This window comes from Cetorhinus maximus, chromosome 16 (assembly GCF_964194155.1).
Source record: "Cetorhinus maximus chromosome 16, sCetMax3.hap1.1, whole genome shotgun sequence".
Taxonomy (NCBI): Eukaryota; Metazoa; Chordata; class Chondrichthyes; order Lamniformes; family Cetorhinidae; genus Cetorhinus; species Cetorhinus maximus.
In genome coordinates this window covers 57,101,495-57,125,303 of record NC_135894.1, presented here as the reverse complement: position 1 = coordinate 57,125,303, position 23,809 = coordinate 57,101,495, and the positions used below count along the sequence as shown (strand labels likewise).

General features: G+C 40.6%; 1 protein-coding gene across 9 annotated transcripts in view; it reads left to right on the top strand.

Moving 5' to 3' along the window:
- The window catches only part of tab3 (TGF-beta activated kinase 1 (MAP3K7) binding protein 3), a 130,166-nt gene extending 106,844 nt beyond the window's left edge, over positions 1–23,322 (top strand). For 2 of the 9 annotated variants that reach the window (XM_078559835.1, XM_078559836.1), the window contains exons 7-8: positions 358–453; positions 21,544–23,322. In XM_078559835.1, the coding sequence (XP_078415961.1) occupies positions 358–453; positions 21,544–21,692 (245 nt within the window). In that variant the 3' untranslated portion in view covers positions 21,693–23,322. Of the gene's footprint in view, positions 1–357; positions 454–5,015; positions 5,256–21,543 lie in introns of those variants that run through there. The other 7 variants (XM_078559838.1, XM_078559837.1, XM_078559839.1 and 4 more) reach the window with 6 other exon arrangements.
- Positions 23,323–23,809: the final 487 nt, after the last annotated feature.

Here is a 23,809-nt window from a genome sequence, read left to right as displayed (position 1 = left end):
GGGAGCAATGTTCTTGAGCCAAACCTAAGACCAACCAGGGGGCATACTTCACAGCAAAACTGAAGAAATTGTAAATTATTTTCTTGCCTTAGTGCTATCCCACCAATGATGTCTGTGCAGGATTGTCTGTGCATGAATCTTTGGGTTTCATGAAGGTGTCAGCTGCTCTTTTTTTTCCGATTTCTTTTATTCAATAGTTTACTCTAGTGGTGTGAAGTAGTTAGATAAATGCTTAAGAAATGTGCTTTATGTATTGTATCTAGTTGTGGCGTCTTACATGTGTGTTGGGGTTGTGTTTTAGGTTTTTAGAGGTTTGCCCCTTTATCCCTCTCAATCTTCATGACTTGTCTTGTACAGACCCTTCAGGTACTCTAGAGAGAAAAGCAAGGAAAATTAGTGTGACTTCAAAGTTAAAGAAGGACTCCTCTGATTTCCAGGCTGCTCCAGCTGAGGGTGGGTACTTCCGTGAATGTCACCTGACTACCAGATTGGAGTAGATATTCAGTTCATAAGGAAAAGGATCAGTCCAAAATGGTTCTTTAAAAAAAAACTTCTTAAATTTCTTGATTTTTTTATCTTTCCAGACTTTGAACATTCTATTAGCAGCTTTGCTTAATGTTGTTGTCTGATTTTTTAGACTATCATTTGCTTTTAATATTTTATATTTTAAGATGCTTTGGCCTATTGGCCCCTGAAGAAACCAGTTTTGTTGACTATATTTGGAGTACTAGTTCTAATGTTTCATGTGGAATGTTTTGTCTGCTAATTGTATAGTAAACATAGTAATATGATTTAATTTGAATTCCTGTTTACGCAGTTTTTAATAACAATGCATTCCTTTATCAACTCTTCTTCAAAGGGAGCCACACAATTGAGGATCTAATAGGATTTTCATACTGCACTGTTCATAAGATTTCATAGCATCACAGACCCTGTATAGTAATGACTTTGGACAGAGCTTTTCCTTTTGATCTCTTCTTTCTTACCTGCAGCATTGAGGCTGAATATTTCCAGGTCCACTGGTGGTCCATATGAAGCTGATACCTAACTGTTTCAATTCACTTTCCTAATTGTCCAGGAAATGTCAAAACAAAAGTTCTCTTTAACATATTATTAATATTACCAATGTCAAATGTATTGCAAATATAGTTGGGATTTGATAGCCATTTGTTTATACTGGGAGCAAGAGCCAAACAATCAAAATTAACCATTTTTTTCTAAGCCATATGGTGAGATTGATGAGAGATTTCGGAAAAAAGGTGGGATCTACAGTCTACTGACTAACAAATATTTTTGAACTATAAAATTTGAATTATTCAATAACTTGAATTTAGCAATGGGGGTAAAATAGAATGTAGTGCTTTATTAATAATAATGTAGCCAGGTAATTTGAATTAAGCAAAGTTAAATTGAGTAGACTTTTGAAACAGCTGAGTCACTGCTGCTGAATATCTCAGTGCTTTTGGATAACAGTTGAAGATTTTAAAATGCAGGAAGGTGGTAGTCAAGAATGCCTGAATTTGCATCCTGATCTTAGCCAAAGTCAATATATCCCTACTTTCCTGCCACAAATATTTACATCATTAATAGTATAACAGACAGTAAACAAATAAAAAGGATAAGTGCTGCAAATACTCAGGTCAGGCAGCATCTGTGGAGAGAAACAGAATTAACATTAACTATTTCTCTTTGCAGATGCTGCCTGACCTGCTGAGTATTTGCAGCATTTTTTTGTTTTTATTTCAAGATTTCCAGCATCTACAGAATTTTGCTTGTGATGCTAAACAGCATTTCTTTCTCCCAACTAGGTTATGTATTTTTACATGCTGGCACATTATAGGAGAACATTTGTTTTGTACAGTGCACTAATATGAATCTCAGACCCTATCCATATTTTTGAATTATGCTTTTGAGTAAAATAGCCTGCCAGTCAGAATCCACCACCATTAGGCCATAAGTCAAGTAGTGACTTTGTGACCTTTGGTCATGATGCTTTAACCTCCTTGACCTCCAGAGTTTTCAATGTAGTCAGCAGTGCCATCCTGCTCCACTACTTCCCCATCTGGATCCATTTCAATGGGACAGCCTTGCATGGTGACAATCAGTGCATTTTCAGCAAAGCTGCTCCTGCCCTACATTATCATCTAAGTAGTTCCCCAAGTATCTATTCTTGCGCCCTTCCTTGTGCAGATGTTATTCCTCAATTCATCTGCAACCACAGGGTAAACTTTCTTATGTATGCTGACACAGCCTATCTCCATCACTTATCCTTCTTCCTTAAAACCATGCTTGCTTCTTTGCAGACAGACTGTGATTGAGCCAAGTATTCCTCCAGTTGAATGTCAGTAAGAACAAAACCATTGCTTTTGGCATCCACTCTGCACTTTGGTCACCAATTCACCTTTGCACCTGGTTGAACGTTCAGGCCTGTGTTACCTGTTTGGCCAAGAGTTGAGCTTCAAAGAGCTTTTTACTTCCATATCTAAGGCTGCTTGCTTTCACCGTTACAACATTTCCAGCTTCAAACTTACCTTGCTGCCAAACCCTTCTGTATTTTTGTCAGTTCAATGCCCTACATGTTGGTTCTTCTGATCTTCACTTTCCATGAACCCCAAATCATCCAGAGCTCTGCCACAGACACCCTAATTCATACTAAATTCAATTTTTACATTATCCCAGCCCTTGCTGATCTACATTAATTCCCTGTTCCCAACAAATCAAATTTAAATGTTTTATCCTCATTACATCAGCACCCACATTATGTAACTTCTTCCAGCTTTAAGTCTCATCCCTTCCTTCTTGTCTTTTGCATCTCCTTTCCTTCCACATCAGTGTTAATATCAGCTTGAGCAGTAGTGGGACCATTGCCTTTGAAACCTCACTGCTGGACTTGAGAACTTAATCTGGCTTGACTTCATTGCAGCACTGAGGGAGTTCTGCACTATTGATGCTGTCATTCACATGAGTTATTAAACTGAAACCCTGCATGCCTAATCAACTGGAAATTAAGGATCTCATGGTGCTATTCAAAGAAGCACAGTGCAGTGTCCAAATTAATTTGTCATTTATTTCTTTGCTGTTTTGGGATCTTACTGTGCACAATTTGCCCATCTTGTTTGTCTGTACAACAATGATTATATTTCAAAAGTAATTGGCTGAGTACTTTGGGACATCCTGTGGATGTGAAAGATAAGCGCACATTTTTTTTCCCTTTGTGGTAGCAATGTCTTCAGTCATCTTTGCTCTATTATTCAATATGCCCTTCCTAAACCTGTGCACCTCTCCTTCCCTGAAGGCTTCTTAAAAGGCTTCTCAAAACCAATCACTTTGACCTAACTAATGGAAAGAGGAGTACAATCGCAAGCTATTGGAAACCAAAACTGACTCAACATTAACTCTACTTGCATTGTGAAGTGGGCTAATTAAAGGTGCTGAATAATTGCAAGTTGCAATTATCTAGATTGGCTAGGACCTAAGCGGGTGACACTTCTTACTTAGTAGACATGTTAAGCATATTAATCAAATACAGAGATGTGCATAGCAGATTTATAAGTCATCTTCCTGTTAAAAAAACAATGACTAGGTTCATGATGCATGCCATCATTAATATGCAAATTGGCCAACATGTTCAGAGGAAAAGATGCACCATGAGTTGTGACTCTCCAGCACGATTGTCGATTCATGCCATTCCGACTTTTGCCTTGTGCAAACAGCATGTTAACTTTAGCCTCCCCGTTAATTTTTAAGCACTTTTTGAATTTGCACATTAATTGCCCATCAAACTCACTACAGTAAATTGAAGCTTATAATTAACAGTCTAAGTTCCCTTTTAAGTATGTAATTATGCTAATCGATCTCTGCCAGTTCCCAGAAAGGTAACAATTTAAACTGTTGAGTCTCATTCCTGTACGTGGAAATTTTATTTTTTCTTACATTTTTCTCTTTTATCTTTTTTCTTTCTGTCAAGCTAATTACTCTTCCCCTCTCCTCATTTCTCTTTCTGTACCTGATTTTGATTCTATTCTGTCCTCCCCCTCTATGGTTCTTCTGTTTCTTTTCCCATCCTTGAATTTTTTGGTTTGGTCTTCTTGGTCCCAGATGTCTAATTGCCCACACTGCGCCATTATCAGCTCACGCTTCTAGCAAGTTACGGTGCAAATTATCCTACTGAAAGGTGCAGGAAAAAGTCTAACTCAAGGTGCATGTTGCAAGATGTCCATTGTTTTTCAAAATGTAAATTACAGCATGATTTGTTTGAATTCTCTAAAATAGAGATTCTACCTAATCATAGACCTTTTAACAATCTATTCTCTGTTATAGCTGTAGTTAGTGGTAGAGTCATGTATTTCATTTGAGAGCATAAGATTGGCTAAAATTGTTTACCCTGCTTGGCAGTTTAGCCAAAAATAAGTGCATGCTTAACATTTACTTGGAAGAAAAGTAAATATAATCCAGCTTTTTTGTTAAGAATAGACTGGACCAAAGTTGCCATGGAACGTCTTCTGTGGAACACTTCTTTGGAACCTAGGCAATTGTTCAAATTTAGGTGACTACAAATACAGTAGGTCCCCATTCTAAATTGCCCTGTTTTAGGTTTAAATTACCCTGTTTTACATCCTCAAAGCCTTCCTGAAAAAATGCAACATCCCCACCAATCTGTGGGAATCTCTTGCTGGAGACCGCCCAAACTAGAGAAGCATCCGTGAAGATGCCAACCATTTCAAGTGTCTTCAGCAGACCCAGATGGAGACCAAACACAAACAGTGGAAGGAGCATACCAAAGCCTGAGCATCTCACCCACCCACCTCATCAAGTGCTACCTGCCCCACCTATGGCAGTGTGCGCGGATCCAGCATTGGACTTTTTAGTCACCTCAGGACCCACAACCCTGGAGTGAAAGAAAGTCATCCTCAGTCCCAAGGGACTGCCTAAGAAGAAGTCCAGTTTTAAATTCCCTGTTCTAAGCCATTCCACTTTAACGCACAGATATAATAGTAAGCACACTTTTTGTATAGGGTTTTCCATTTTTCTAGCGTCGCTTTGCGCCGGGCCGACATAGTGTTGCGTGACCCCGATCAGCGCCATTTTGGACTCTCTCTCCTGCTCACTGACCCTCCTTACCACTCGCCGCTTCTCTGCCTGATCCTCTCATTTGCAGCTCTTCTCATTCCCTCGCTCACAAAGAGGATTCTGAAGAGGGAAGCGGGAAACAGTGAACAGGAGGGTTGGCAAGCGGGATGAGCGGCGAGAGGGAGGTAAGAAGCAAGAGTTAGAATATATTATATTTTTAAATTTTATTTTAGAAGCTATTTAGCTTACGAATATAAGAATTTAGGAACGTGCGATATTTCACTTTGCAGGATATAATGTTCTAATTTTTTTCCTGACAAGAAAGGTTCACAGAACTTAACTCCGGCTTTTATGTTGGTTGCAATGGAAACATCTGATTCGCTTAACATTGTTTCATTTATAGTTGCACTTTTCAGGAACGCAGCTACAACATTTGAGTGAGAAATTACTCAATGGTTTTGTACTCTTGTCAGAATATCAAGAAAAGTCAGTTTAGATTAAGTTTGTGCAACAAGTATTTCAACCCCTTCTCTTGCCAACTGACTGAAGTGCTCAGCACTGAGTCTTAATTTTCATTTTTAAAATTTACCTTTTACATTGAAGGTGAAATTGTTTTTCTAGATTAAATCCAGCACGACACAGCTAAATATACTGCTTTCTCTCCTTTCCTGCAACCGTGTGTATATTTCTCTTTAATTTTCTAAATCAGTCTTTACTTAAATTTTAGCACTTTGTGCTGTGGAACTGTAGCCACTAGAGACAGGATTAAGATTGCCAGACTTGTATCATGTCTATGACATTCCTATGTTGTAGCCTAGCAAACAAAGGAATTTCATGCTGTGGTTTGCAGTCAAACCCAGGTTCATATATTGGCACCCATTGCACCATTTATTCTCCTTGATATCTTTCAAGAGCATTTTGCCTATTTTATTAACTGTTGTAGTCATGAAATGCATCATGTATTTGTATTCAGATTCTAGCTCTGTAACTAGAAAAAGTTGTGTAGTAACACCAATGTATGATTAATGTAACACTTGATTTCTTAAGTAGTACTGACTTTTAAGATTTTTTTGCACATTCAATTTATGTGGGCCAGTAGCAATGATTGCCTTGGATAAGGTAGCAGGAAACGCTCATTGAGTATTTCCATCATGAAGGAAAATTGTATTGATGATGGCTGGAAAAAAAAATTAGTACCCATTTTTTACAAGCAGTTAGTTTAAAATCTGTAGTAGGAAAATTTTAGTACCTTTAAGAATTAAATTGCCATGATCTAGATAAAAGGAAAGTAGTTAGAAGTAGCCAGCATGGATTTCAAAAGGAATAAGCGTCCTTGATAAATTTTGTAATTCTTTTAAGGCAGTAGATAGGGGAAATGAAGTGGATGTAGTGTGCATGAACTTCAGAAAAACCTTTGACGAAGTAAGACATGAGATTGCTAGGAAAGATTAAGGGACATGGAACTGGGGAAAGAATGCATACTGGATTTAAAAATTGATTAGAATGGAGTTAAGGTAATTTTTTCTTTAGAACAATTGGGATTGGATATTATTATGCAGGTTCAGTTCTGGGGCCACTTCTGTGCACTGTTTGTAAGCCTAGAGAAATTTGTCACTGATACCAAAATGAGAATTATATTCATTATTTAGGAGATCAAAGGAAGTTGAGAATGGATATTGAAATTGAGGAATAAAATAAAGTGACTAGATGGAATTCAGTGTCAGTAATGGGAAGTGATACATTTTTGTGAAGAAAATATAATACTCTGAATGTAAATAGGAAGAGCAAAAGGCATTTTGGGTGCAGGCACACACAATGAGCACAAGTCAAATTGATGCTGTGTAAAAGAAAAAAAGTAATAGAATCTTAGCTTTTAGCATGAGAGAGAATGTAAAAGCCACAAGACCTCAGAGCATTGTGCAATATTGAGCTGCATGCTATAGGAAGAATATTAAAGATTTAGAGAGCACAGTGCAGATTAACTGTGTTCCTGCTGTTGTAAGAAATATAAATTTGAGCAAAAGCTTGGGAAAAAAAGGTTCAGGGTGGTGCCAGAGTACTGGAGAATTGTCAACATTATGGCCTTGTTCAAAAAAGGGTGTAAGTGGTGGGAAAACTTCTAGAAACAATAATTTGGGATAGAATTAATAGTCACATGGACATATGCGGGTTCATTAAGGAAAGCCAGCATAGATTTCTTAAGGGAAAATTGTGCTTAACTAAGTTGCTGGAGTTTTTGAAGGGGTAACAGAGAGGGTTGATGAGGGCAATGCTGTTGATGTGGTGTACATGGACTTCCAAAAGGCATTTGATACAGTGTCGCACAACAGACTGGTGAGAAAAGTTATAGCTCATAGAATAAAAGGGACATTAGCAACATCGATACAAAATTGGCTGAGTTTCAGAAAACAGAAGTGGTTAATGAATGTTTCTCGGGCTGTAGGGGGTTTGTAGTGGAGTTCCCTATGGGTTGGTATTCGGACCCTTGCTTTTCCTGATATATATTAATGATTTAGACCTTGGTGTATAGGGTGCAGTTTCAAAATTTGTGGTTGATATGAAACTTGGAAGCATTGTAAACTGAGGAGGATAGAGAAGAACTTCAAAAGGACATAGACAAGTTGGTGGTATGGGTGGATAGGTGACAGATGAAGTTCAATGCGGAGAAATGCGAGGTGATACATTTTAGTAGGAAGAACAGAGAAAGATGGTGTAAAATAAAGAGTACTATTCCACAGTGGGTGCAGGAGCAATGGGACCTGGGTGTATATGTGCATAAGTCATTAAAGGTGGCAGCACAGTTTGAGCGCAGTTAATAAAAACATACAGTATCCTAGACTTTATTATGGGGGCATAGAGTACAAGAGCAAAGAGGTCATGTTGAACTCTGGACACTGCATTTTAGGAAAGATGTAAAGGCATTGGAGACAGTGCAGAAGAAGTTTACAAAAGTGGTTCCAGGGATGAGAAACTTCAGTTATGAAAATAGATTGGAGGAGTTGGGACTGTTTTCCTTGGAGAAGAGAAGGCTGAGAGGAGATATGATAGAAATATTCAAAATCATGAGGGCCCTGGACAGAGTATAGAGGGAAACTGTTCCCACTCATGAACGGATTGAGAACAAGAAGGCACAGATTTTAAGTAATTGGCAAAAGAAGCAAAAGTGATATGAGAAAAGAAACTTTTTCACTCAGCGAGTGGTTAGGTTCTGCAATGCGCTGCCTGAGTGTGTAGTGGAGGCAAATTCAATTGAGCCATTCAAAGGAATTAGATGATTATTTGCAAAGAAACAATGTGCATGGTTATGGGGAGAAGGCAAGAGAATGGAATTTAGTGAAATGCTCCTTTGGAGAGCCAGTGCAGACATGATGGGCTGAATGGCCTCCTGCATTGTAACAATTCTGTGAAAGTGGATTTTCGTTTTGTTTAAACAGTGCAGAGTTTGGAATGATAATGATTAAAGTGCTTAAATTATGAAATGATGGGACAGGGTGGCTAGAAATAGTATATGTGCACATCTGTAGATAAAAGCAGACTGCTTTTAATAATTGAGTGGTCACGATATAAAACGCCTTGGGTATAAGATTAAATGAAAGGGATGTGGAGCATCACAAGAAAAAACAAAGTTCACTTCTGGGTTTGTGGTTGAGATAGAAGCCACGTTGACCTTCAGGATAAGATCGAAGGCAAAGAGATGAAGGAAAAGAGATGAAGGAAAAGAGATGAAGGAAAAGAGATGAAGGAAAAGAGATGAAGGAAAAGAGATGAAGGAAAAGAGGTTAAAAGAAAGTGAGAACAGAGTGGTTGGACATGATTTGAAATGATTTGCTTATTTTGAGCGTAAATACCAACATGGATTAGACCATAAGACATAGGAGCAGTAGTAGGCCATTCGGCCCATTGAGTCTGCTCTGCTATTCAGTGAGATCATTGCTGACCTGATAATCCTCAACTCCACTTTCCTGCCTTTTCCCCATAACCCTTGATTCCCTTACTGATTAAAAATCTGTCAATCTCAGCCTTGAATATACTTAACAACCCAGCCTCTACAACCCTCCGCGGTAAAGAATTCCACAGATTCATTACCCTCTGAGAGAAGAAACTCTTCCTCATCTCTGTTTTAAATGGGCACCCCCTTACTCTAAGATTATGCCCTCTGGTCCTAGACTCTCCCACAAGGAGAAACAACCTCTCAGAATCTATCCTGTCAAGCCCCTTAAGAATCTTATATGTTTCAATTATGTCGCCTCTCATTCTTCTAAACTCCAATGAATACAGGCTCAACCTAATCAACCTGTCCTCCTAAGAAAATCTCTCTGTATCAGGGATCAACCTATTGAACCTTCTGTGGACGCCAATGCCAGTATATCTTTCCTTAGATAAGGGGACCAAAATTGTTCACAGTATTCTAGGTGTGGTCTAACTGGTGCCTTGTATAGATTTAGCAAGTCTTCCCTGTTTTTATACTCCATTCCCTTTGAAATGAAGGCCAACATTCCATCCGCCTTCCCTATTACCTGTTGAACTTGTATGTTAGCTTTTTGGGATTCATGCACAAGGACTCCCAAATCCCTCTGTGCTGCAGCCTTCTGCAGTCTTTCTCCATTAAAATAATATTCAGCTCCTCTGTTCTTCCTGCCAAAGTGCATAACCTCACTTTTTCCCACATTATATTCCATCTGTCAAGTTTTTGCCCACTCACTTAACCTGTCTATATCCCTCTGTAGACTCCTGTGTTACCCTTACCACTTGTCTTCCCGCCTATTTTTGTGTCATCCGCAAACTTGGTGATAGTACATTCACTTCCCTCATCTGAGTCAATATATATTGTAAATAATTATGGCCACAGCACTGATCCCTGTGGCACTCCACTAGTTACAGGTTGCCATCCCGAAAATGCCTCCCTTATCCCAACTCTCTGTTTTCTATTAGTTAGCCAATCCTCTATCCATGCTAATATACCATGGGCTCTTACCTTATTAAGTAGCCTTATGTGTGGTACCTTATCGAATGCCTTTTGGAAATCCAAATATATTACATCTACTGGTTCCCCTTTATCTACCCTGCTTGTTACCTCCTTAAAGAACACTAATAAATTTGTTGGTCATTATTTCCCCTTCATGAATCCATGCTGACTCTGCTTGATTATATTATGTATTTCTAAATGCACTGCTATTACATCCTTTATAATAGACTCCAACATTTTCCCAGTGACAGATGTTAAGCTAACTGGCCTGTAGTTACCTATTTTTTTTTGTCTCCCTCTCTTTTTGAATAAAGGTGTTACGTTGGCCGTTCTCCAATCCTCTGGGACTTTTCCAGAACCTAAGGATTCTTTGAAGATTACTACCAGTGCATCCACTATCTCTGTAGCTACTTCCTTTAATATCCTAGGATGCAACCCATCAGGTCCAGGGGACGTATCAGCCTTTAGCCCCATTAGTTTCCCTAGTACTTTTCCTCTAGTGATAGTTGTTGTATTTAATTCCTCCCCACGCATTTGTCCCTTGATTGTTTAGTATTTTTGGAATGCTATTAGTATCTTCTACCGTGAAGACTGAAGCAGTGTATATATTCAACTCCTCTGCCATTTCCTGGTTCCCCATTATTATTTCCCTAGCCTCATTCTCTAAGGGGCCTATGTTCACTTTGGCCTCTCTCTTCCTTTTTATATGTTTAAAGAAGCTCTTACTGTCTGTTTTTATATTACTGGCTAGTTTACCCTCAAAGTTTATTTTCTCCCTCTTTATTATTTTTTTGGTCATCTTTTGTTGGTTTTTAAAACTTTCCCAATCCTCTGGCTTACCACTAATCTTTGCCACATTGTATGTTTTCCCTTTCAATTTGATGCTGTCTTTAACTTACTTGGTTAACCATGAGCAGTTTATCCCTTTCCTTGAATTCTTCTTCCTCACTGTGATATATCTTTGTTGAGAGTCATGAACTATTTTCTTAAACATCTGCCATTGTTCATCAACTGTATTTTCTGTTAATCTGCTTTCCCAGTCCACTCCAGCCAAATCTGCCCTCATTCCTTTGTAACTACCCTTATTGAAGTTTAGCACAGTTGTTTCCAACCCAAGTTTCTCAATCTCAAACTGAATGCTAAACTCTACCATATAATGGTCACTGTTTCCTAGGGGATCCTTTACTCTGAGATCATTTATTAAACCTAACTCATTACACATTACCAGATTCAAAATCCTTGGTTGGATTCACAACGCATTGTTCTAAGAAACTATCTCGAATACACTCTATGAATTCTTGCTCGTGTCTAGTTCTGCCAATTTGATTTTCCCAATCTACATGAAGATTAAAGTCACCCATGATTAATGTACTGCCTTTTTTACATTCCCTCATTATCTCCTGAATTATTCTCTGTCCTATAGCATTGCTACTGTCAGGAGGCTTATAGACTACTCCCACTGGCATCTTCTTCCCTTTGTTATTTCTTACCTCCACCCATATGGATTCTACATCTTCCGATCCAAGATCCTTTCTTGTTATCGCACTTATTTTATATTGTACTAACAAAGCTACTCCACCACCCTTTCCTTCCTGACTGTCCTTTCGAAAAGTCACATACCCCTGAATATTTAGTTCCCAGCTTTGACTTCCTTATAACCATGTCTTCGTAATGGCTATAAGATCATACCTAATAACCTCTATTTGTGCCGCTAATTCATTTATTTTGTTCTGAATGCTACATTTAAGTAAAGGGCCATTAATTTTGCTTCTTTACCATTTTTCCCCCTTTAACCCTATTCGCTGCTTTTTAAAAAAAATGTTTGTACACTCTGTCCCTTCCTCTCACTCTGGATATCATTACCTAGATAGCTGCCCTGCAATGCTGCCATATCTTTTTGCTTTGTAAGCCTACGTTTCCTCTTTCCAGAACCCCGCCTCCCCTCATCCCCGGCCCCATCTATTTAGTTTAAAGCCCTACACCCCTCTACACCCCTAGTTACTCAGTTTGCAAAGACACTGGTCCCAGCACAATTCAAGTGAAGCCCGTCCCACCAGAACAGCTCCCTTCTACCCTAGTACTGGTGCCAGTTCCTCATGAACTGAAACGCATTACTCCCACACCATTCTCTGAGCCACGCATTTAAACTCCTTGACTTTATTTATGCTATGCCAGTTTGCCCGTGGCTCAGGTAGCAATCCCAAGGTTATTACCTTGGAGGTTCTGCTTTCTAATTTAGCTCCTAACTGTTCAAATTCTTTCAGCAGGACCTCCTTTCTAATCCTATCAATGTTGTTGGTACCAACATGGACGATGACAACTGGACCCCTCCGCTCCCACTCCCAAGTTCCTCTCCAGCCCTGAGGAGATTCCTTAACCCTGGCACCGGGGAGGCAACACAGCCTTCGGGACTCACACTCGCGGCTGCAGACAGCAGTACCTACCCCCATAATTGTACTGTCCCCTACCACTACTACACTCCCATTTCCTCCCCCCACTTGAATGGTTCCCTGTACCATGGTGCGCTGGTCAGTTGGCCCATCCTCCCTGCAGTCCCCGCTCTCATCCACACAGCTTGCAAGAACCTTGTAACTGTTGGACAGTTGCAGGGGCTGAGGCTCCATGAACACTACCCCCTGGGTCCCTACACCTGCTTCACCTGCAGTCACACACCTGATCACAGACCAAATTTGAATTACCTAATCTGAGAAGTGTGACCGCCTCCTCGAACAAAGTGTCCAGGTAACTTTCCCTCTCCCTGATATGGTGCAATGTCTGCAGCTCAGACTCCAGCTCCTTAACTCAGATCCGAAGTTCCTCGAACTGCAACACTTGGTACAGAGTGTTCGCTCTGGACCCCCTTAGTGTCCAGCAGCTCCCACATGCTGCAGCAGCAACACATCACCCGTCCTGCCATTGGTATCATATTTTATTCAATTTATTAATTAATTACTCTAGTATCCCCACTCTTTACGCTTCATTATAATTTTATTTATACACACCAGTATCGATCTTATCCATAACAAGCTACCTTTAAGAAAAAGTGAAAAAAAAGACTAGAGATCTAAACACAAACTGAAGACCTTACTTTTACTTTAAAAACGAGAAATACTTACCAGTCCTATTCACCAATCAGCTGCTGTCCACGCTGTTTTCCCTCTTGCGCTCTTTAATGGTCTCACACTCTTCTCTCACTGTTAAAGGCCCCACTCCCCTCTCACTCTCTCACTGTAAATGACCACACAGTTTGTCTCACTCTCTTGCTGTGAACTTTGGCCATATGACCTGTTTGCATTTTGTAGCTTCTCTGTATTTCTAAAAAGAGCAGTATAGAAATGAATTTAAGAGAATACTGCTGGAGATAATTATGTGGGTGAGGCTAGTTTGTGGTGAGTGATGAGGGCCAGTTGGGAATGATGGTAATTATCTGCTCATTTTCCTCCTGTTTTGGAGAGTTGGTGAATGACTTGCTATCAGACCGCTAATGCTGCTTGAGCCATCCACAGGGCGGCATGTGACATCTCATCCTTCAGCTTTTAATATCTTTCGGTGCCTTTGTGGTACAAAGGCGAGGTTGAGAATTCAGCAGAAAATGGACCTAGTTCCCCACTTTATTTGTACAGTGCACAGGCCCTCCAATATAGTGTGTTGCCACTTTGCCTTTGTTAACCTCCCAGTAAACAACATCCTCTTCACAATGTTATACTGACTTCAATGAATGCATCTTAGATGATTGCATACTTGTTGCTTTTGTGATGTGGATGACTGCCAAATCCATATTATTTCCCATCTGCAGTTGTCCTCAAAAGATGGTAGTATTTTCTCCTTAAACCGCTGCATTCCTTGTGCTAATGGTATTGGTGAGTTACAGGATTTTGACCCAGCAATGAAGGACTATTCGAACATGTCCAACTTTTGTGGCATTTTTGTTCCCATGGTCTTGTTGCTTTTCTTCTTAGTGGTAGATGCCATTAAGCTCGAAGTTGCTTTTGAAACAGCCTTGGGGTATTGCTGCAGTGCATTCTGCAGATGATGAAAACTGCAGCCACAGTGGCTGTAGTGGTCCGAGTGGATTTTGAGTTCGGTAGCAAATTCACCAACCCAGTGGACTAATTTACCCTGGATGTTGTTGAATTGCTATTGTTAGAGCTGCAACTGTCCAGGCAAATTAGCGTTCCATCGCACTTCTGACTTCAACCTTGCAGCAGGGAGAGAGGTTTAGAGCTGTGAGAGATGTGGCGTTCATCGCAGAATACCAAGTCACTTCCCTGCTCTTGTAGCCGCAATATTGATATCGCAGTAAAGTTAAACTTCTGGCCGTTATTGACCCTCTTCTTCCCCAGGATGTTGATGGCGGGGGTGCCCAATAATTCTGGTACTTAAAGGCAGAAGGAGCCCATTGTGGGGGAGGCCTTTTCTTAGCGGTGGTCATTGCCAACACTGGGGTGTCATGAATATTAAACATCACTTGTTAGTCAAACCAGGATGTTGTCCAGGCCGACTGATATATGCTTCATTGTCAGTTGTCCTGAAAGGTTAACCCAGAGGAATTGTCATGCTGCCTCATTTCACTTCACGACAGAGTGATAACTTGAGGCTGTGATGATTGCCCCAGTTACAAAACCAGGTTCCTTTATATTGGATGTCTTGGTGCCAACACCGGTATATGGTATTTGCCGCCCTAGGCGGACCTTCAGCCTGCTGCCACACTTCCTGGCCTGCCCTCACTCTGGTCTCAGCCTCCTACTATTCTGCAGCACCATGCTCCCTCAGTGCTGCTCACTAGATTCCCACACTTGTTGCAAGACCTCAACGCCCACATCCCCGTGAGATCAACTGAGAGCTCCTTAGTAACATCTGGGGGCCAGTGCCAAAATTGGGAGAGCTGTCTCAAGACTAGTCAAGCAATAGCCTGACATAATCATACTCACGCAATCATGTTTTACAGATAATGTCCCAGACACCACCATCAACATCCCTGGATATGTCCTGTCCTACTGGCAGCACAAAACCAGGAGAGGTGGCAGCACAGTGGTATACAGTCAGGATGGAGTTGCCCTGGGAGTCCTCAACATCGACTCCAAACCCCATGCAGTCTCATGGCATCAGGTCAAACATGGGCAAGAAAACCTCCTGCTGATTACCACTTACCGCCCTCCCTTGGCTGATGAATCAGTGCTCCTCCATGTTGAACATCACTTGGAGGAAACACTAAGGGTGGCAAGGACGCAGAATGTACTCTGGGTGGGGAACGTCAGTGTCCATCACCGAGAGTGGCTCGGTAGCACCACTACTGACTGGGCTGGCTAAGCCTAAAGGACATAACTGCTAGACTGGGTCTGCGGCAGGTGGGGAGGGAACCAACAAGAGGGAAAAATGTACTTGACCTCCTCCTCACCAACCTCCCTGCTGCAGATGCATCTGTCCATGACAGTATCGGTAGGAGTGACCACCGAACAGTCATTGTGGAGACAAAGTCCCACCTTCACATTGAAGATACCCTCCATTGTGTTGTGTGGCACTACCACCGTGCTAAATGGGATAGATTTCGAACAGATCTATCAACTCAAGACTGGGCATCCATGAGGTGCTGTGGGCCATCAGCAGCAGCAGAATTGTACTCGAACACAATCTCTAACCTCATGACCTGGCATATCCCCCACTCTACCATTACCATCAAGCCAGGGGATCAACCCTGGTTCAATGAAGAGTGCAGGAGGGTATGCCAGGAGCAGCACCAGGTGTACCTAAAAATGAGGTGTCAACCTGGTGAAGCTATAAAGCAGGACTACCTCTGTGCCAAACAGCATAAGCAGCGAGTAATAGACAGAGCTAAGTGATCCTACAACCAATGGATCTGATCTAAGCTCTGCAGTCTTGCCACATCCAGTCGTGAATGGTGGTGGACAATTAAACAACTCAGTGAAAGAGGAGGCTCCACAAATATCCCCATTCAATGATGGGGGAGCCCAGCATAGCAGTGCAAAAGATAAGGCTGAAGCATCCGCAACAATCTTCAGCCAATTCGATTCACCCCATGTGATATCGAGAAACGGCCGAAGGCACTGAACTGCAAAGGTTATGGGCCCTGACAATATTCCGGCAATAGGACTGAAGACTTGTGCTCCAGAACTTGCCTCGCCCCTAGCAAAGCTGTTCCAGTACAGCTACAATACTGGCATCTACCCGGCTATGTGTAAAATTGCCCAGATATCTCCTGTACACACAAAGCAGGACAAATCCAACCTGGCCAATTACTGCCCCATCAGTCTACTCTCTATCATCAGTAAAGTAATGGAAGGGGTCATCAACAGTGCTATCAAGCGGCACTTGCTTAACAATAACCTGCTCACTGATGCCCAGTTTGGGTTCTGCCAGGGCCACTCAGCTCCTGACCTCATTACAGTTTTGGTTCAAACATGGACAAAAGAGCTGAACTCCCGAGGTGCGGTAAAAGTGACTGCCCTTGACATCAAGGCAGCGTTTGACTGAGTGTGGCATCAAGAAACCCTAGGAAAACTGGAGTCAATGGGAATCGAGGGGAAAACTCTCCGCTGGTTGGAGTCATACCTAGCACAAAGGAAGATGGTTGTGGTTGTTGGAGGTCACTCATCTCAGCTCCAGGACATCACTGCAGGAGTTCCTCAGTGTATTGTCGTCGTCCCAACCATCTTCAGCTGCTTCATCAATGACCTTCCTTCCATCATAAGGTCAGAAGTGGGGATGTTTGCTGTTGATTGCACAATGTTCAGCACCATTCGCGACTCCTCAGGTACTGAAGCAGTCCATGTCCAAATGCAGCAAGACCTGGACAATAACCAGGCTGGGCTGACAAGTGGCAAGTAACATTCGTGCCACACAAGTGTCAGACAATGACCATCTCCAACAAGAGAGAATCCAACCATCGCCCCTTGATGTTCAATGGCATTACCATCACTGAATTTCCCCACTTTCAACATCCTGGGGGTTACCATGACCAGAAACTGAACTGGACTAGCCATATAAATACTGTGGGTACAAGAGCAGGTCAGAGGCTAGGAATCGTGTGACGAGTAACTCACCTCCTGACTCCCCAAAGCCTGTCCACCATCTACAAGGCACAAGTCAGGAATGTAATGGAATACTACTCACTTGCCTGGATGAATGCAGCTCCTACAACACTGACGAAGCTGGACACCATCCAGGATAAAGCAGTTCGCTTGATTGGTACCACATCCACAAACATTCACTCCCTCCACCACCGACGCACGGTAGCAGCAGTGTGTACCATCTACAAAAAGCACTGCAGGAATTCACCAAGGCTCCTTCAACAGCACCTTCCAAACCACGACCACTACCACCTAGAAGGACAAGGGCAGCAGATAGATGGGAACATCACCACGTGGAAGTTCCCCTCCAAGTCACTCACCATCCTGACTTGGAAATATATCGCCGTTCCTTCACTGTCGCTGGGTCAAAATCATGGAACTCCCTAACAGTACTATGGGTGTACCTACATCACATGGACTGCAGCAGTTCGAGAAGGCAGCTCACCACTACCTTCTTGAGGGCAACTAGGGATGGGCAATAAATGCTGGCCCAGCCAGCGAAGCCCACACCCCGTGAATGAATTAAAAAAAGCTTTCTGGTTGAAAATGCTGGGTTTTTTTTTAATTAACTGGCATCACCCATTCCCCAAACGTGCTAAATAGACGAACTTAAGCAATAAAAAAACTTTTAAGTCAACCTCTTTGTATTCATGTTACACAATGACTTAAATTCTAGAAATTTGGACTTTGGGCGAGACACTGGTGTACTAAGTAATGGTAAAATTTACAATCTTTGATTCATGCGGGACATTCAAGTATACAATTGACAAACACCTTTCATATCACTGAGCAGGTTGAATTAGAGTTGCTGTCATGAGAAAATGCCTGGCCGTTTTAAACCAGTGTTTGGAGACAACTCTAATTGCTGCAGCGACGATTTCTCGTGCATCATCATCTTTTCCTATACAATGCAAATGAAATTGTGTTGCTAAATGCATCGATCCCTAAGGTATCCCAATCATTGCTGTTAAACATGCAAATGGCTATTACATCTGTAATATTCAAAAATACCCCAATATGTTCACTTGTGATTTTTCTTTTCTGCAGTCTCACCATATAGAACGTTATCTGGTCGTGTACTGCCATTTCAAAATATTTGCAACCCTAAAATTCAATTTCTTTGGCTGTGATGAATTCTGAATTGTATTGCGAATATATTGATTTTGTGGTTTCAAATGCAAACAGTTCTGTTTCCCTTACTCCTAGTGAAGAATCCTGCATCTTTCTCCATTTCATATTTATATCTTAATCTCACTAATAGGGCATTGTGCCAGGATTCCCAAACCTCTTTGTGATGATATGAAACAAGAGATCCACGTGCAAAACAGCAATGATTCTGGTACAAGTAATAAGTTTTTTTAAAAACCGTGAAATATTTGTCAATTCAAAAGTACTTCTGCCTGACTAAATTGTTAGTGTTGAAATTGTGATGACAAAGAAAGAATATCCATGAAGAAAAATGTTGCACTGCATCATTGTCCAGCGAATGAATACTAACTGGCAACGATGCGCACCACAAATTTTAATATAGTAGTTAAGCTAGATTATGGCACAGAGGGTTTATTGCCACTTAATAAGTGATCTCAAAATGTTGTATCAGACTTGTCCATCAGCGCTGCACGAAGGCAAAAACCACTTGAAATTGAAAAGCTATCTTTGTTGCAATTTTAAAAATATTGTCATTCAGTTGCTAGACTGATTTCTTGTCAAAAACTTCATTTAAAATATTTGCATTTAATTTCTGTATGTGTTACTAAATGCAGCAGCATTTGCACCTATTATGCTAATTTGTCCTATAGTACATTTTTTTTGGAACAGGAAAAACAAAGCACTCGATCGAGTTTAACAACAGAGACTCTTAAAAAGCCAATTCAGGATAGTTTAAATTTTCATTTAGAAGAATATTGTATGCAATCTACATTACATTAACTGCTTTACAATAGCGCATTGACTGTAACTAAAAGATGTCACAAGTTGCACCTAATTAATCAATGTGAAGTAGTGTCGCAGAGAAGAAAAACTAGTTTTTGACCCACTATAATCACTATTTTGCTCCCTTATTTCTTTAATGCAATGGCCTACTCACCTAGTTCATATCCATAAGTATTTTGTACTTGAGGTACCCAAAGGAAGTGCAGAGCAGAGGCCAAGCTCTGTTCCCCTATCTGTGTCCATTGTATAAATACATGGGAATTATTGTGTTTAAAAACATCATAATTGCCAGTTGTTTAAATTCAGCCTCTTGTACAGCACTTGCTAGTAATAGTTTACATTGCAACTTTATTGTATGCTTACAACTCCACTCTCCTGGCTGTACAGTGATGTTTGGCATTCAAAATGTTTTTATTTTTGCTTATTTTCTTCTGTCCTCTACATTTAAAATTTTTAAAAAATGTTTGTACTTGTCATGGTCAGTGCCATTTCTTTGTTCATGGAATGCGGGCATCACTGGCAAAGTCAGCATTTGTTGCTCATCCCCAGTTACCCTTGAGAAACAGGTGATGAACCAGCCACTTGAATTACTATAGTTCTTGTGCTATGGCTACACGTACAGTGCTGTGAAAGAGGGAGTTCCAACATTGTGACTCTTCAAAAGTAAAGGACCAGCAATATATTTTCAACATGTGTGTCTTAGAAGGGACCTAGCAGGTGCTGGTCTTTGCACGTGCCTGCTGCCATTCTAGGTAGTAGAAGTAAGGAGTTTGAAGGTACTATCGAAGGAGCTTCGGCGAATTGTTGTGCATCTTGTAGATAGAATCATAGAATGGTTACAGCATGGAAGGAGGCTATTCGGCCCATGTCAGCTCTCTAAGAACATGTCTGTTAGTCCCACTGCCCTGCCCTTTCCCTGACTTTTGAAAGCCAGAGTTGGCTGTGCCTCCTCCACACTCTCAGGCAGTGCATTCCAGAGCCTAACCACTCACTCATTGAAAGGTTACTCATGTTCGTATTGCTTCTTTTGCCAGTCATCTTAAATTGGACTCCTCTGGTTCTCGCCCCATCCACCATCAGAAACTGTTTCTCCCTATCTACTCCGTCAAGGCATCTCATGATTTTTAACATCTCTATCAAATTTCCTTTCAACCTTCTCTGCTTTGAGGAGAACAACCCCAGCTTCTCCAATTAATCCTCATTAATTTAAGTCTCTCATCCTGGAATCTTTCTCATAAACTTTGGTGCACCCTCTCATAAACCTTCACATCTTCCCTAAGGTGCATTGCCCAGAATTGGGCACTATTCCAGTTGAGGCTGAACCAGTGTTTTATAAAGGTTCATCGTAGCTTCTTTGCTTTTGCACTCTATGCCTCTATTGTAAAGCACAGGATCCGGAATGTCTTTTTAACCACTTCCTCAACCTGCCCTGCCCTTCAGTGATTTGCGCACACAAGCCCCAAACGTCTCTGCTTCTGCAATCCATTGAGAATTGTGCCCTTTATTTTATATTGTTCCTCCTTGTTCTTCCTATCAAAATATATTGCTTCACACTTCTCTGTATTAAATTTCAACTGCCACATTTCCGCCTCTATATGCCCTCTTGAAGTATGTCATTATGCTTCTCACAGTTCAAAGTACTTTCAAGTTTTGCACGATTGAGTATTCTCAATTTAGATCTCAATGAAAGATCCTTCAACACTGTCCAGGCAGTGTGTCTTGAATCCACCTGACAAGCAAATATCTGATTCATCTCCTAGAAGAATTTTTATTTCCCATCTGTGTGGTGGCTCTAAGTGAGACTGAATCAGTGCTGAAGTACTGGCACACCTACATCGAACTAAGTGCTGACTGCACAGATTAATTTCACAGCTATCTGTGGACAGTCACGTTCCATTTGGGTTCAAATCCAAGTATCAGAGGTGAAAGGACAGTATTAATCAGTTCTTTAACACGCACTAGCTGCAGTTAATGCACTTCAACCAATATCTTGATGTACATAGAAAACTCTGACCTAGGTTCCTGTATTACATTGCCTTGGTTGATTGTGAGTTTCATAAAATCTAATACTGAAGCTTTTGAAATTCTTAACTTTTCCATCTCGTCTAGTGATTCGATTCTTAAACTCTACACATTCAATGAGCAAGTTAAGGAAATGCCGTTTGTGAGACTATCCAAAGGATTATTTTTTAACTGTTAACCTGGCAGAGTGACTATGCCAGAATTTCATTATGAAAAAGAATAGCCAGCATACTATTCTGAGATAAATTGTATGCATATTTTTGGCAACTATGCTTGTGCATATGCTTGAGATTATAGGTGAAAAACTTGAATTTAAGCAACGTTTTCCGATTTTTTCTTAAGTTATTTGTGCTGACTATATTCTGAATCAGAAAACTTGGTGATTACATTTTCTTTGCTAATATTTAAGACTAGAGTGTGCAAATTATGATTGTTAATCTGAACTTAACTTTACTTGTATTGCAGAAGCTGGCCCTGTCATGGCATATAGCCCAAGACCTCATCAACGTGATGAGGATTTTGAAGGTGCTCCTTGGAATTGCAACAGCTGCACCTTTCTGAACCACCCAGCGCTGAACCGGTGTGAACAGTGTGAAATGCCGAGGTACACCTGAACCGGAGTGGGCTTGCACTTGCCAATAAACAGGATCCTGCAACTTTGGGGGCTGAAAATTTGTAAACCATCTGTCAGGCCTTAGTGAAGATGAAAATTAAAATCTGCTGCACATTGAAAATCAGCTGAATTCACAATACAATCATGGCTGTCTACATCACAGTAGGAATGCTAAACTTTAAACAGCATCTTGTCACAGTGATGTTTCTTTGTGATGCACTCGGTAAACATTCAGCTGCCATGAAGATGGTCTTCAGTGAAGCTGACCACAGTTACCACTTCTAGGTCTGTGGATCACAAGTCGGGATGATGTTTTGATGCCCTTCCTTTGTAGGGTATCTACCCACAGGATGAATTTGGTAGCCTAAATGAAAGTCTAGCTGCAAAAAAAAATGATGTCCATCATGAAGGATTCTGGTTGCTTTCAGTTGGGGTGGATTGTCCCTTGTGCTACATCTGTTAACTGTTAGCATATTGACTCAGTCTTGCAGGCAAAAGGGACTGCCATGACACTACAGTAGGGTAAAAGACTTGAGTTACTTGTAATTGCTGCTTTCTTCAGGGTAATTGCAATCTTTACACGAATCAGTTATATATTAAATTTATGAGACTGTCACAATGGACAGATGATGAGGTATTTTGCCTTTTGTGTGTTCTAAAATACAATCATAATCAACAATCCCTTTTGCTTGTACTGTGTCCTTTGAACTACATCATTGACACTGGTGAATAATTGAGTCTTTGCAGATCAAAACAGTGCTGCATGCTCTTTATTAGGGAAATGATTTTAGGCTGTGAGCCCTTTCCTTCAATTTTAAAAGTCATGTGTGCTTTTTAATTTCTTTTTAACAAAGCTTCCTTTAGGCCTTGCTCCGTAACTGTACAGCAAACCTATGCCAAAGGCAAGTATTCCACAACTGCTCAAGACTCTCACCCACCCATTCTTGCAAGAATTTGTTCTGCTACTTAAGCAATTCTTGAGCTTCCACTCTGTAAAGAAATCATCTTGTTTACAGCACAGAAGATATGTTTTGTACACCACCTTCCCCATGTAGGTGCATTTAGTAATCAATAGCTCTTTAATAAGAGTGAGTTTGCACATCACTAAGAAACCAGCCTGTACTAAAATTTGCTAAATGCAGCCTGAAAATAAATGGTCGCACACTGCAAATGTAAAAGAGAACTCTTTGATTTTTTTTTTCATTCGCAAAAGAATGAAACTTGCTGGACCCACAAATCAAAGTTCATTATGAACTTGCTGGTACTTCTTTGCATACAATGTTATACTGTATTATTAACGGTGATGTTTAGTTCAAATGCTTCAGGTTGCTATAACTATAATAAAGTACTTGTTCTTTGTGAAATCACACATTTGTTGGGTCTGGACAACTGAATGGGAATAAAATTTGTGAGTGAATAGGATGTTTGTGTTCTACACATGAAGCACCTATCTTTGTATGGTTCTGCTCTCTACAATTTAAATAATTGTTTAATGTATGATCTCGTCTGAAGTTTTAGCTGGAGGCAAAATTGTGCAAAGGCAAATAGGGACAGTGCATGTATGGTACATATATGAACATTCTGGTGGCCACAATATTTTACAAATAAAGTCACAAAGTGAAGAAAAATAACTTACTTGGTTTTACTTGGGAAGCATTGAAGAATCAAACATGTATTTTTAGCAAAGTCAAGTGTGTTGCGGTCTGAAAGTGAACAGTACAGCATTGTACAAACTTCATTCATTTCTATTATGAGTTTAATATGGTGAAGATTTCAAACAGCAAACCTCATCATTGGTACCTATATTTCAAAGAGCATAAAAAATTATGGTTAACACTCTTCCATAGCGGTAAGTTGGTACATTGCCCTCCCGAGAAGTACAGCATATTTAATTTTGTGGAAAAGCTAAATGTGGGAAATTACTCCAAAGTAAGTTATATGAATAAGACAGTAGATAGAGGCTCTGGCTAGCAAAGGAGAAATTTAGGACTGATATTAGAGAAGTCTTCACAAACATTGACCAATATGTGGAATGGTTTTGCTGATAGAGTACCTTGCTAAAACTCCTTCAACAAGGACCATTGTTTACACTTCAATAATTTTCAAATCAATCCCAAG